The sequence below is a fragment of the Pan paniscus genome, chromosome 19 (genome assembly GCF_029289425.2).
Source record: "Pan paniscus chromosome 19, NHGRI_mPanPan1-v2.0_pri, whole genome shotgun sequence".
Lineage (NCBI taxonomy): Eukaryota > Metazoa > Chordata > Mammalia > Primates > Hominidae > Pan > Pan paniscus.
Window position 1 is genome coordinate 10042455 of NC_073268.2, and position 14259 is coordinate 10056713.

A 14259-nucleotide genomic window follows, 5' to 3' on the forward strand; every position below is an offset into this window, starting at 1 on the left:
CCCAGCCTGCAATCTTTATCTGCTTGTTCTTCTGAGCACTAGGATTACTTTTGCTCTGAGTGACATAGTTTGTTTTAGAACTACATAAGGGAGGCCGGGCACAGAGGCTCATGCCTATAATTCCAGCACTTTGGGAGGTCGAGGCAGGCAGATCACCTGAGGCTAGGAGTTCCAGACCAGCCTGGCCAAAATGGTGAAACCCCCTTGTCTCTACTAGAAATACAAAAATTACATGTGGCAGGTGCCTGTAATCCCAGCTACTTGGGAGGCTGAGGCACAAGAAAAGCTTGAACCCAGGAGGCAGAGGTTGCAGTGAGCTGAGATCACGCCACTGCACTCCAGCCTGGCAACAAGAGCAAGACTCTGTCCCCCGCCACCAAAAAAAAGAGAACTACATAGGGGGTAAATATTCCTGTGTTGTAAAAACGGACTCTATGTTGTAAAAACAGACTTACCTTAATCTTTTTTTAAGTTGTAGACTGTCATGGATGATCCTTTTAACAAACTCTAATTCACCTCCTTCTGCCATGATCTCTGTGATACCTCCTGTATTAACAGAACTAGGCGGAGGTCTTCGAGGATTTCGTGAGTTTACTCCCTGAACAACAACAAAAAACCCTGGTGAAAAATGTGTACACCCCAAGAACCAAGTCTGAATGTAATCTATCTCTAAGTTAGAATGTTTAGTTGCAATTTTTACTTTCCAAATAGTATGCTAGATTTAGGATTTTAAAATCATAGCCACTAAAATATTTTATTTCAAACAGCTACTTCATGCAACTATTTCTTCCCAGGTCTTTTACTTTCCATTTTTGTGATTAAACATGAAAATTGTTTACCTTTTTATAAAGCCCAATCTGTCACTTTTTCTTTATGCTTTCTTTCTCCTGTACAGAAGATCCACCCAAAGATTAAGCAAATATTTACTTGTTTTTTCCTAGCATTTTCATGGTTTTGCTTTTCACATTTAAATATTTAATCCACCCTTACCTCATACCATATGAAAAGTTAACTCAAAATTCATCAAAGACCTAAAAGGAAAAGCTAAAACTATAAATTTTCATGAGCTTGGATTAATTTTCATTAAGAAAATTAATTTTCATGAGCTTGGATTAGGCAACGGTTTCTGAGACATGACAACAAAAGCATAAGCAACAAAAGAAAACAGATAAATTGGACTTCACCCGAATTAAAAACTTCTGAGCTGCAAAGGGCACCGTCAAGAAAGTGAGAAGACAACCCACAGGAAGGGAATGTTTGCAAATCACTATCTAATAAGGAACTTGCTTATAAAGAATGCTTACAACTCAATAATAAAAAGAAAAACAAACCAACTTAAACATGAGCAAAAGATATGAATAAGCATTTCTCCAAAGAAGATATGCAAATGGCCAATAAGCACGTGAAAAGATGCTCAGCATCATCAGTCATCAGGGAAATCCTAATCAAAACCACAGTGAGATACCACTTTTTACCCACTAAGATGGCTATAATCAAAAAGACAGATCAGGCCGGGCACGGTGGCTCATGTCTGTCATCCCAGCACTTTAGGAGGCCGAGGCGGGAGGATCACGAGGTCAGGAGATTGAGACCATCCTGGCTAACAAAGTGAAACCCCATCTCTACTAAAAAAAAAATACAAAAAATTAGCTGGGCGTGGTGGCTCACGCCTGTAGTCCCAGCTACTCGGGAGGCTGAGGCAGGAGAATCGCTTGAACCCAGGAGGCAGAGGTTGCAGTGAACCGAGATCACGCCACTGCACTCCAGCCTGGGCGACAGAGCAAGACTCCGTCTCAAAAAAAAAAAAAAAAAGATCAGGCTGGGCATGGTGGCTCATGCCTGTAATCCTAGCATTTGGGGAGGCCAAGGTGGGCAGATCACTTGAGGTCAGGATTTCGAGACCAGCCTGGCCAACACGGTAAAACCCTGTCTCTAATAAAAATGCAAAACAAATTAGCCACACGCGGTGGTGTCCACCAGGAGTCCCAGCAACTCAGGAGGCTGAGGCATGAGAATCACTTGAACCTGGGAGGTGGAGGTTGCGGTGAGCAGAGATCTCACCACTGCACTCCAGCCTTGGCGACAGAACAAGACTCCATTCCCTGCACCCCCCACCTCAAAAAAAAAAGGACAAATAAGAAGTGTTGACCGGGTGTGATGGCTTACACCTGTAATCCCAGCACTTTGGGAGGCCAAGGCAGGTAGATCACTTGAGGTCAGGAGTTTGAGACCAGCCTGGCCAACATGGCGAAACCCCGTCTCTACTAAAAATACAAAAATTAGCCGGGCGTGGAGGTGCACGCTTGTGATCCCAGCTACTCAGGAGGCTGAGGCAGGAGAATTGCTTGAACCTGGGAGGTGGAGGTTGCAGTGAGCGGAGATCGCGCCACTACACTCCAGCCTGGGTGACAAGAGTAAGACTCTGTCACAAAAAAAAAAAAAAAAAAAAGCCACTTAACAGTAAAAACATTGATTTCCTTCCTAAGCCAAGAAGCTCAGTCCAGGAGTGGACTATGACCTAAGTTGGTCCAATGAGAAGAAAATCAAATGTTCAATGGTTTAGGGAAGAAAAAAGCTCTCTCCTCACCCTCCCACCCTCTAAATATTGCTGTACCACAAGTAAACCAGCTTAAGAACAAAAACAACCATAGAACAAGTCACAGCCAAGAGAAAAACAGAGCTCTTAATACTGCCAACACCTTAATCAAGTCATTATGAAATCCCAACTACTGCTGGGTTTCTCAAATATGTCAGCCAATGAACTTTCTTTGTCGTTAAGTCAATCTAAATTGGGTTTTTAGGTACAGGTCTCCTCAGTATCTGAGGAAGATCTGCCTTAGATACCAAAATCCAAGGAAGCTCAAGTCCCTTTTATCACATGGGGTAGGATTTGCATTTCACCTGCCCACATCATCTGGTATACTTTCAATAATTCCTAGATTAGTTATAATACCTTATACAATGTGAATACTACGTAAAAATAGTGATACTGTATTTTTGTATTATTTTTCATTGTTACATTGTTATTTTTTATTTTCTTTTTTTCCCAAAATATTTTTTTTTTGAGACAGGGTCTTGCTCTGTTACCGAGGATGAAGTGCAGTGACACGATCCTGGCTCAATGCAACCTGCACCTCCTGGGCTCAAGCCTTCCTCCCACCTCAGCCTCCCAAGTAGCTGGGTCTACAGGCACAAGCCATAGTGCCTGGTTAATTGTTTTTGTAGTTTTTGTAGAGACAGGGCTTCACCACGTTGCCCAGGCTGGTTTTGAACTCCTGAGCTCAAGCTATCCGCCCACCTCGGCCTCCCAAAGTGCTGGGATTACAAGTGTGAGTCACCGTGCAAGCCTCCCAATGCTTTCAATGCATGGCTGGCTGAATCCACGATGCGGAACCCACAGGTGTAGGACCTGTGGATACAGAGAGCCGAAAGTACTTCAAACCAAAAGCCCCCTAACTGGTACACAGCTTTCAAAAGCCAGGCACTGCAGCACACGCCTATGGCCTCAGCTACTAGGGGAGTTGACGGGCGGGGGACTGCTTGAGTCCGGATGTTCAAGACCAGCTTGAGCAACACAGCGAGACCTCATCTCAAATATATTAATTTAAAAAATAGTAAGTTAATTTTTAAAAGTTTTCTTTGCTCTTATCTGTGCAAATAAGGCAAATTTAGATTTTTTTTTTTTTTTTTTTGAGATAGAGTCTTGCCCTGTAGCCCAGGCTGGAGTGCAATGGCGTGATCTTGGCCCACTGCAACCTCTGCCTCCCGGGTTCAAGCGATTCTCCTGCCTCAGCCTCCCAAGTAGCTGGGATTACAGGCATGGGCCATGACGCCTGGCTAATTTTTTTGTATCTTTAGTAGAGACGGGGTTTCACCATGTTGGCCAGGCTGGTCTCAAACTCCTGACTTCATGATTCACCCGCCTTGGCCTCCCAAAGTGCAGGGATTACAGGCATGAGCCACCGCGCCCAGCCTATATTCAATTATTTTAAAGCAGAAGACATTTTACCTTGGCTTCCAACTGATTGGCAAAAAAGGGAGGGTTGCACATGCAAAAGTCATAGATTATCTCAGATTCTTCTTTAAGAGCATCCATCAGGAGTGTCTTCTGTGGCACTTTCACCACTAGGAGAAAAAACAGGACTGTGAACTAATATTAATGTTGCAGTGGTTCTAAAGTATAACCGCGCACTGCATAATGATTCTTTGGTCAACTGCATATATGACGGTGGTCCCGTAAGATTATAATACCACATTTTTACTGTACCTTTTCTATGTTTGATATGCTTAGATAGACAAATACCATTGTGCTAAAATGGCCTTCAGTATTCAATACAGTGACATACTGTTCAGGTTATAGCCTAGGAGCCACAGGCTATTACACATAGGCCCAGGTGTGTAGTAGGCTACACCATTCAGGTGTGTGTGAGCACACACTACGATGAAATCACCTAACAATGCATTTCTCAGAATATATCCCTGCTGTTAAGTAAGGTGTGACTGTATGTCCTCAGACTGTTCGACAGTACTCCCTTCAGGAGATGGAGTTTAATTTCCCTCCCCTTGAGTATAGGCTGCATTTTACGGACACTCAAATAGCTTCATGGAGAGATCCACATGGCTATGAACTAGGGTTTCCTTCCAAGAGTCGTGTGAGTGAGCCGTGAGTAAGCCATCTTGGAAGCAAATCTCTACCACCCATACATCCTTCAGATGACTGTAGCTCTAGCCAACAACTTGACCGCAAATGCATCAAAGTGTCTCAGCTAGAACCACTCAACTAAGCCATGCCAAAATTTATGACCCATAGGAACTATGAGATAAATATTTATTGTTTAAAGTTGCTAGGGCCAAGTGTGATGGCTCATGCCTGTAATCCCAGTGCTTTGGGAGGCCAAGACGGGAGAACTGCTCGAGACCAAGAGTTCCAGATTAACCTGGGCAATACAGCAAGAACCTATCTCTACAAAAATTTTAAAAATAAGAAAATTATCTGCGCATGGTGGTATGAACCTGTAATTCCAGCTACTTGGGAGGCTAAAGTGAGAGACTGCTTGAGCCCAGGAGGCTGAGGCTGCAGCGAGCCATGACCACGCCACAGCACACCAGCATGGATGACAGAGTGAGACCCTGTCTCTAATTAAAAAATGGGTTTTTTTTGTTGTGTGTGTGTGTGTGTGTTTTTTTTTAAAAGGCTCCTAGCGCCGGGCATGGTGGCTCATGCCTATAATTCCAACACTTCGGGAGGCCAAGGCAGGTGGATCACTTGAGGTCAGGAGTTCGAGACCTGCCTGGCCAACATAGTGAAACCCTGTCCCTACTAAAAAATTACAAAACTTAGACGGGTGTGGTGGTGGGCACCTACAATCCCAGCTACTCAGGAGGCTGAGGCAGGAGAATCACTTGAACCTGGGAGACAGAGGTTGCAGTGAGCAGCAGATTGTGCCATTGCACTCCAGCCTGGGCGACACAGCAAGACTCTGTCTCAAAAAATAAAAAAAAAATAAAAATAAATAAATAGGCTCCTAGATTTTGGAATAATTTGTTACACAACAATGGAGAAATAAAACAAATGCACTAATAATATTAATGTCTCCCCTTACAAAGATATGTTCAATACTATGAAGAAAAGTCTTATTTCTTTCATAAAGAGACATAAAATCTCTTTAACGGAAAAAAAATTAACACTGCTTTATACACAGAATGGTCACAAAACTAAAAAGTAACTAATCACAAGGGGATTTGACTATTTCTAGCACAGTTCTATGTACTGAAATTATTATTTGTTTTTGAGAAACAGTCTCATTCTGTAGACCAGGATAGAGTGCAGCAGCGAGATCTCCACTCAACTGCAACCTCTGCCTCCTGGGTTCAAGCGATTCTCCTGCCTCAGCCTCCCAAGTAGCTGGGATTACAGGTGCCCATCACCACGCCCGGCTAATTTTTGTATTTTTAGTAGAGATGGAGTTTCACCATGTTGGTCAGGCTGGTCTCAAACTCCTCACCTCAGACAATCTGCTTTGGCCTCCCAAAGAGCTGGGATTACAGGTGTGAGCCACCGCACCCGGCCTATGTACTGAAAATAAAAAAATGGTGTAGTTTAATCAACAGTAGGGTTTCCTTCCTTTTAAAATCTTGGTGACTAAGTTACTTCATATATAGTCAATTCTCATTATCTGCGCTAGTTATATTCTACAAAGTAGCCACAAATAGTCAATGAGTGAATACTGAACCACTGATTCCCAGGGGAAATACAGGGTTAGGTTCCTACAAGTCTCTCTTCGTATTTTCATCAACTGATAGACACACAACCTTATTTTATGGTGTTCCTGTTTAAAGACACTTTATCGAATATATGTCGCTGATTCACTAACACTGAACTCATGGCCAACAGCACTACAGCTCGCATCTGAAGGAAGCTTGTCTAACACACATGTTTTCTCTGTAAGGCACATCACAGCCTTTTTGCACTGAGGAACACGAGACAGCCTTTCAGCACTATGTTTAGGGACTATTTTAAACAGCAAAATCACCAAGAGACAGCACAAAAATGAAAAAGAAAAAAAAAACCCAAAACGTGGTATTAAATAGACCAAGAAAAGGACGCTTGGTTCACAGTCCGGAAGCTGGAATAAGAAGGCAGAGCATTGCCTTGTTGAGCCTCAGCTGGGAACACGCACACTGGGGCAACTCCAATTATTTGCCACTATGCACAAGTCTGTGAATGACCACAAAAGTACCATGAATGTCAATTTTAAGTTAAAAATAAATTTTAGGTTGGGGGCAGTGGCTCATGCCTGTAACTCCAGCACTTTGGGAGGCTGAGGCCAGAAAATCACTCAAGCCCAGGAGTTCAAGACCAGCCTGGGCAACATGGTAAGACCCCATCTCTACAAAAAAAAACACACAAAAATTAGCCAGGCATGGTGGCACGCACTGGCAGTCTCAGCTACTCACAAGGCCTGAACATAGGAGGTTGAGGCTACAGTGAACCACTACACTCCAGCCTGGGTGACAGTGAGACCCTGTCTCTAAAATTAAATAAGTAAATACCTTCATGCATACAAACATATACATACACTTTAGCTATTGATAAACTAATTGTAAAGTTTATTTGGAGAGGCAAAAGACTCAGGATAGCCAACACAATACTGAAAGAGAAGAGGTAAGTTAAAAGACTGACACTACCCAATTCTAAGACTTACTACAAAGCTACTGTAATCAAAACAGTATGTTTTTAGTGAATGAATAGATCAACAGAAGAGAATAGATATAGTCTTTTCAAGAACTGATACTGGAACATCACTTGGACATCCACATGCATAAAATGAATCTAGACAAAGACCTTATATCCCTCACAAAATTTAACTCAAAACAGATCGCAGACCTAAATGCAAAATGCAAGACTATAAAACTCCTAGAAAGTAACAGAGTCCTGCTCTGTTTCCCAGGCTGGGGTGCCGTGTCACAATCTCGGCTCACTGCAACCTCCACCTCCCAGGTTCAAGTGATTCTTGTTCCTCAGCCTCCTGAGTCACTGGGATTACATGCATGCGCCACCACGCTGGCTAATTTTTGTATTTTTAGTAGAGATGGGGGTTCATCATATAGGCCAGGCTGGTCTCGAACTCATGACCTGAAGGATCTACCCACCTCAGCCTCCCAGCATGCTGAAATTACAGCACTTTTTGGATATAATACCAACAGTACTGTATACCATTCCTTAAAAGAAGGGATCAATGGCCAGGTGCAGTGGCTCATGCCTGCAATCCCAGTACTTTGGGAGGCCAAGGCGGGTGGATCACGAGGTCAGGAGATCGAGACCATCCTGGCTAACACAGTGAAACCCCGTCTCTACTGAAAATACAAAAAATTGGCCAGGCACGGTGGCGGGCGCCTGTAGTCCCAGCTACTCGGGAGGTGAGGCAGGAGAATGGTGTGAACGCAGCAGGAGAATGGTGTGAACGCAGCAGGCGGAGCTTGCAGTGAGCCGAGATTGCGCCACTGCACTCCAGCCTGGGTGACAGAGCGAGACTCCATCTCAAAAAATAAAAAATAAAAATAAGAAGGGATCAATAAGCTGGGCTTGGCTGGGGGCAGTGGCTCATGTCTATCATTCCAACGCTCTAGGAGGTCCAGACAAGAGAATCACTTGAGGTCAGGAGTTTGAGACCAGCCTGGGCAACATGGTGAAACCCCATCTCTACTAAAAATACAAAAATTAGCTGGGCATGGTGGCAGGCGCCTATAATCTCAGCTACTTGGGAGGCTGAAGCAGGAGAATTGCTTGAACCCAGGAGGCAGAGGTTGCAGTGAGCCAAGATCATACCATTGCATTCCAGCCTGGGGAACAAGAGCAAAACTAAGTCTCAAAAAAAAAAAAAAAAAAAAAGAGCAAAAGGCCTGAACAGACATCTCACCAAAAAAGATATATAGATGGTAAATAAGCACATGAAAAGATGCTCCACATGAATATCAGGAAAATGCAAATTAAAATAATGAAATACCACTACACGCCTATTAGAACGGCCAAAATCCAGAACACTGACAGCACCCAGCACCCAGTGCTGGCAAGGATGTGAGCAACAGGAACTTTCATCCATTGCTGCTGGGAGTGCAAAACAGTACTCTGGAAGACAGTTTAGTGGTTTCTTACAAAATTAAACATACTATTACCATAGCATCCAGCAAGCACACTGCTTGGTATTTACCTAAAGGAGTCAAAAACTTACATGCACAGAAAAAGCTGTGCACAGATGTTTCTCACAACTTTATTTGTAATTGTCAAAATTCGAAAGCAATCAAGATGTCCTTCAATAGGTGAATGGAGAAACTCTGGTACACCCAGATAATGGAGTATCAAAATGAAATGTGCTAAAAATAAATGAGCTTTCTGCAATTAGAGAGGCAGCAGGAAAAAAAATAAATTAAAAGAATTAAAAAAAGCTATCAAACTATAAAAAGACATTAGGAAATTTAAATAAATGTCACTAAGTGGAAGAAGCCAATCTGAAAAGTCTATATACTGTACGATTCCAATTATATGACATTCTGGAAAATGTAAAACTGTGGAGACAGTAAAAAGGTCAGTAGTTTCCTGGGGTTGGCAGTGACAGATGGACAGTTGAGGCACAGAAGACGGCAGGGCAGTGAAACGATTCTGTGTTTACCGTACTGGGAGATACATGTCAGCTTCATTAGTCCAAAACTACAGAATGTACACCACCAAGAGGAAACCGTAATGTAAAGTATGAACTGTGGGTGATAATGATGTGCCAGCATAGGTTCATCACCTGTAACAAATATCCCACTCTGTTGGGGGATGCTGATAATGGAGAAGGCTACGCGTGTGTGGGGGCAGGGATATACAGGGAATCTCTGAACCTTTCACTTCATTTTGCTATGAACCTAAAAATGCCCTAAAAAATAAACTCAACAAACAAACAAAAAACCCCCACTTAAAGTCTCTGGAAATGTTTCTAAGGGGTTATAGCAAATAAAGAAACATTTATTCAAGAAAATCTACTAAAATAAATGAATGGATAAATAAATAAATTTTGGCAAATAGGCAAATTCACAAAAAAAGAATCCACAAATCATAAGGATCAACTGTAGTTACTATTTTCTGAGTTAATTCTGGTATCAAGACAGCAAACCCAATTACAAAGTGCCAGATTTTTTTAAATTACCGAAGTCTGTGTATTAAAGAAAAAAGTAATGAAATGCGTTAAACTAAAAAGGCAGGTGAAGACACAAAGTTTGGAGGCATTCATTCTGTGGCGCTAACCTTTTATGAGATCAGATAAGTTATTCTGTTCCACATTTTTCTTTGCATAGTTGAAACACATATCATCCACTTCCGTTGCGAGGAAATACCAGCCATTCAAGGTTGCTCCAAGTAAGGGGTAGATGCAAGATGCCCCCGTGCCTAATAAAATAAAAATACAAAACACATTCTACACACCAGAGGGAAAGGTTACAATAATCATGAAAACACCATTCTTCTCAGAATTCTGTTTGCAGACAGGGTCTCACTCTGTCGCCCAGGCTACAGTACAGTGGTGTGATCACGGTTCACTGCAGCCTCGACTTTCTGGGCTCAGGCGATTCTCCCCGCTCAGCCTCCTGAGTACCTGGGACTACAGGTGCATGCCACCATGCCTGGCTATTTTTTGTATTTTCTGTAATTTTTGTGTTTTTTGGCAGAGAAATCACAAGCTGGTACCTGATTTCATACATGTTATGGCTACTGGGTTCCCTAGTCATTCGTGTATGTTAGTCTTACCTCCTAATTAGATCCAACTTCCTAAAGGATCGAAACCTTGCTGGCCTCCTCTTTAGTGTGTTGTATAAAAAATGAAGAACACACAAGCAGAGGTCGAGGAATACATGACTAATTCACCTAAAATGCTCAAAACTCAGCTGATTTACTTTGTAAAGAGTCTTCATTTTAAATCTCATACAAAACTCAATTTTCTTAAAAGAAAACAATGTTATTTGTTAAAATGCCTTTGTAATATCTTAAAATGGATCAATGTACATTCCATTCTCCAAAAGCAGGAAAAAATATGTAGGGTATAAAATGTTTATTATATTAAACTGCTGAATTACCCAAATGTCTGTAAGTTGTCAGCTGAAAGAAACAAAAAGAAAAAAGAAAAAAAAAAAAGCTAAACTAAAGAGATAACTCATCTCTCAGATGAGGAGACATGGGAAAATATTTGGTTTGGAGCCACGACATCAGAGTCACTGGCTAGCCCCACCACAGTTTCAAGGGAAGCACTCAAGAGGCAAACACTCCAGGCAAAAAAAACACTCTTTGACCACTAGGGTTTGGTACTAAATTATGTAGAACCCCTAGCCCTGGACTGGACTATATACTAACCAAGAATATTGTTTTTACAGGCTGGGCGTGGTGGCTCACACCTGTAGTCCCAGCACTTTGGGAGGCCGAGGCAGGTGGACCACCTGAGGTCAGGAGTTCGAGGCCTGCCTGGCCAACATGGTGAAACCCCATCTCTACTAAAAGTACAAAAATTAGCTGGGTATGATGGTGGGTACCTGTAATTCCAGCTACTCAGGAGGCTGAGGCAGGAGAATCGCTCGAACCTGGGAGGCAGTGAGCCGAGATCGTGCCATTGCACTCCAGCCTGGGTGACAGCAAGTCTCTCTCTCTCTTTCTCTCTTACAATATTGACTATCTTGGCCAATTAGATCCTAAAGAGTATATTCAAGAGAAGAGTGTTTCTCCCAAAAGCCTAAAGCAGTCAGCCTCTACCAGCCACTCTAGGCCTGCTCTCATCTGACCATATCCCAATTCCGGTCTAGCCTTGTAAGGATTTGCCAGGAAGAAGCAGAGGCTAGATACTCCTAACCCAGAGGAAATCCAGACTCGTCATACTGCTTCCTCATTACGCATCCTGAACAGACTAGTAAAAGATGATGGCCGCAACATTTAAGCTCTCCGACGGTCACGGTGAATGCTGCATTGCCTACCATGTTTGCCCGACAGTATCCTGGCCCCAGTGCTACTGGACAAGCACGTCCTTGGATACCTGCGGAGCAGTGAGGGAAGGCGTGGTAAAGGGTATTCGAGGTCCTGTCAGAAACCACAGTTCTTTGGCTCCTGCTAGCCGTTCTAGTAAGCCAAACACACACACAGTAAGAACATGTCAGTTGTACTTTCGACTCTGTAGGAAAAAAATCCAGACCAGATCCTTGACTTTTATACAACTGCCTCTCTCTTCAAACTTCAATTTCATTTAAAAGATAAAAAAGTGCACTTACCTCCAGGGTAATAAATACACATAAAAGATTTGTCAGCGCCAAAAAAAGTTTCTTAATTCTTAAGACCCAAAGACTTGCACTCTAATAGAACGCAACAGATTCTCTACTAGTCCTTTACAGGACAGAATGAAATCCCCTCAGAAAGCCAAACGACATTTTTAAATGGGTAATAATCTTTGGAATGACAAATAAAAATGGAAAGTACGTAATGGTAGAATTAGAGCAAACTGATGGAGTCTGGGGGAAGAATTTATATAGAACCCTAATTAGAATGGATGTGATTGCAGTTAGGTAGTGCCCCTTGTGAAGAATTGAAATCCATTAACCTCCTCTATCCCCAAGTGCTATTTTAGAGGGTTTGGGGCATAATTAAAATCAAATTAGTACCAACTAGGCTGTCAAGCTTTTTAAGCAAACTAGCTGAGAAGCAGAAGAGGTGAGAAATGCAGAAAGGTGAGAGACGATGACTTGGCTAGGATGGCAGTGGAGATGGAGAGAAGTAGATGATTTCAGAAGTATTTAAGAGAGAAAGTCAACAGGAAACAGTGACAGACATTTTTTCACTGCGTGTGGAGAAGCAAGTATCAAGGACCACAGGGTGGACCATGGTAGACTCACTGAAACAAGAAGCAAAGAGAACCAGGATTAGGGAAACAGAGTGTGGGTTTGGTCTTGGACATACCAAGTCTGAGATGTTTTTCAGAAATCCAAGTTTCTCATATATATGAGACTGGAGGTCAAGGAAAGTAATCTGAGTTGGAGGAACATATAAATATGTGATTTATTTGCATGGAGGTGGGAAATCGTCATAGAAGTGAATGCAATTACCAGGGTAGGGTGCTGAGTGAGAAAGGAGCTAAAGGCTGAGCCTTATGCAAGGAATACCAGTATCTAGTGGTCAGCTACAGGAAGGTATGCCTGAAAAGTGGAGAACAGTGCAAAGAAATGAAAGAGGAAACCAGCAGTCTGGTGTCATGGGAGCCAATGAAGGAGAGTGAACAAAAGAGAAAGGAGGGATCAATAAATGCCGCTGAAAAGATCATGTAGGATGAGGGCTGAAAATGCATGCAAATATCAAAGTTAAACATTTACTGCTATCTAGAAATTAGGACTGCTATTAATTCTACTCAGTTAGAAATAGAGGCTGGGCATGGTGGCTCACGCCTGTAATCCCAGCACTTTGGGAGGACGAGGCAGGCGGATCACCTGACGTCAGGAGTCTGAGAACAACCTGATCAACATGGTGAAATCCCATCTCTACTAAAAATACAAAAATTAGCCAGGGGTGGTGGCAGGCACCTGTAATCCCAGCTACTTGGGAGGCTGAGGCAGGAGCATTGCTTGAACCCGGGAGGCGGAGGTTGCAACGAGTCGAGACTGTGCCATTGCACTCCAGCCTGGGTGACAAGAGCAAAACTCCGTTTCAAAAAAAAAAAAAAAAAATCAGAATACGAAGACATCAAATAATCCAGAGTAAAAACAAAGCCCAACAGACACAGACATCGAAGTGGTAATCTGAAAAGCTAAATAGGGCCAGGCGTAGTGGCTCATGCCTGTAATCCCAGCACTTTGGGAAGCCAAGGCAGGTGGACTGCTTGAGCCCAGGAGTCAAGACCAACCTGGGCAACACGAGACCCCATCTCAAAATAAAAAAATTTTTAAATTAAAAAAATAAAATGAAAAGCTATATAAATAAGAGCCTCATTTTCATTTTGTACTTCCCTTAACCTCTTGCTCCCTGTTTGGACTGACAATCCCTTCTCAAGAGAAATCAGTGGGAGAAAAGGCCAGGTGTAGTAAAAAAGAACGGTAATGCAGGCTGAGGATCCCTAATCCAAAATGCTTGGGATGAGAAGTGTTTTGGATTTCAATTTTTTTTTCAGATTTTGAAATATTTGCACTATATTTACAGGCTGAACATCCCTAACCCCCAAATCTGGAAAGCTCCAATGCACATTGCCTTTGAGCAGCATATCAGTGCTCAAAGGTTGCAGATTTTGAAGCATTTTGGATTTTCGGATTAAGGATGCTCAACCTGTATCTGTAGCCAGCTTCTTTCGTACAACAACAAATACCCAGTAGAAAAGTTTACAAAGAATTTGATCTTGCAAAACTTATGAAACCTATGTTTAGCCAAAAAAGAATTTAAAACGATATACCTATGTCAATTCCTCTTCGGAGAGTACTTTTGTCAGAATCCTGGTGACCGATCAGGTCTTCTACCCAGTGAATATAGTTGAGTCTCAAGGGAACTGTGGGAATTAGTCTCTCCAATGGAATATCAATAGAAAGTCCAAAATCTTCCCTTAGGAGAGTACAAGTCAGAGCTCTGACTGCTTCGGGGTCTTTAAAATTAAGGCTGAGGAATAAAGAAAAAGAAGTAAAACTGATTAGTAAGATTCACTATGTTGTACAAGCTCTATGGCAAACAGGCAGAACCAAATACCCATCTGAACCTCCCAGAGAGATCAC

At 42.5% G+C, this 14259-nt stretch overlaps 1 protein-coding gene across 2 annotated transcripts in view; it reads right to left on the reverse strand.

The window, feature by feature from the left end:
* The window catches only part of METTL16 (methyltransferase 16, RNA N6-adenosine), a 94635-nt gene that overhangs the window by 45673 nt on the left and 34703 nt on the right, over window positions 1–14259 (reverse strand). For both annotated transcript variants that reach the window (XM_003816864.7, XM_034941261.3), the window contains 4 exons: window positions 13947–14146; window positions 9788–9928; window positions 4010–4125; window positions 456–598 (listed from right to left, as the gene is read on the reverse strand). In XM_003816864.7, coding sequence (XP_003816912.1) covers window positions 456–598; window positions 4010–4125; window positions 9788–9928; window positions 13947–14146 — 600 coding nt within the window. The remainder of the gene's footprint in view (window positions 1–455; window positions 599–4009; window positions 4126–9787; window positions 9929–13946; window positions 14147–14259) is intronic.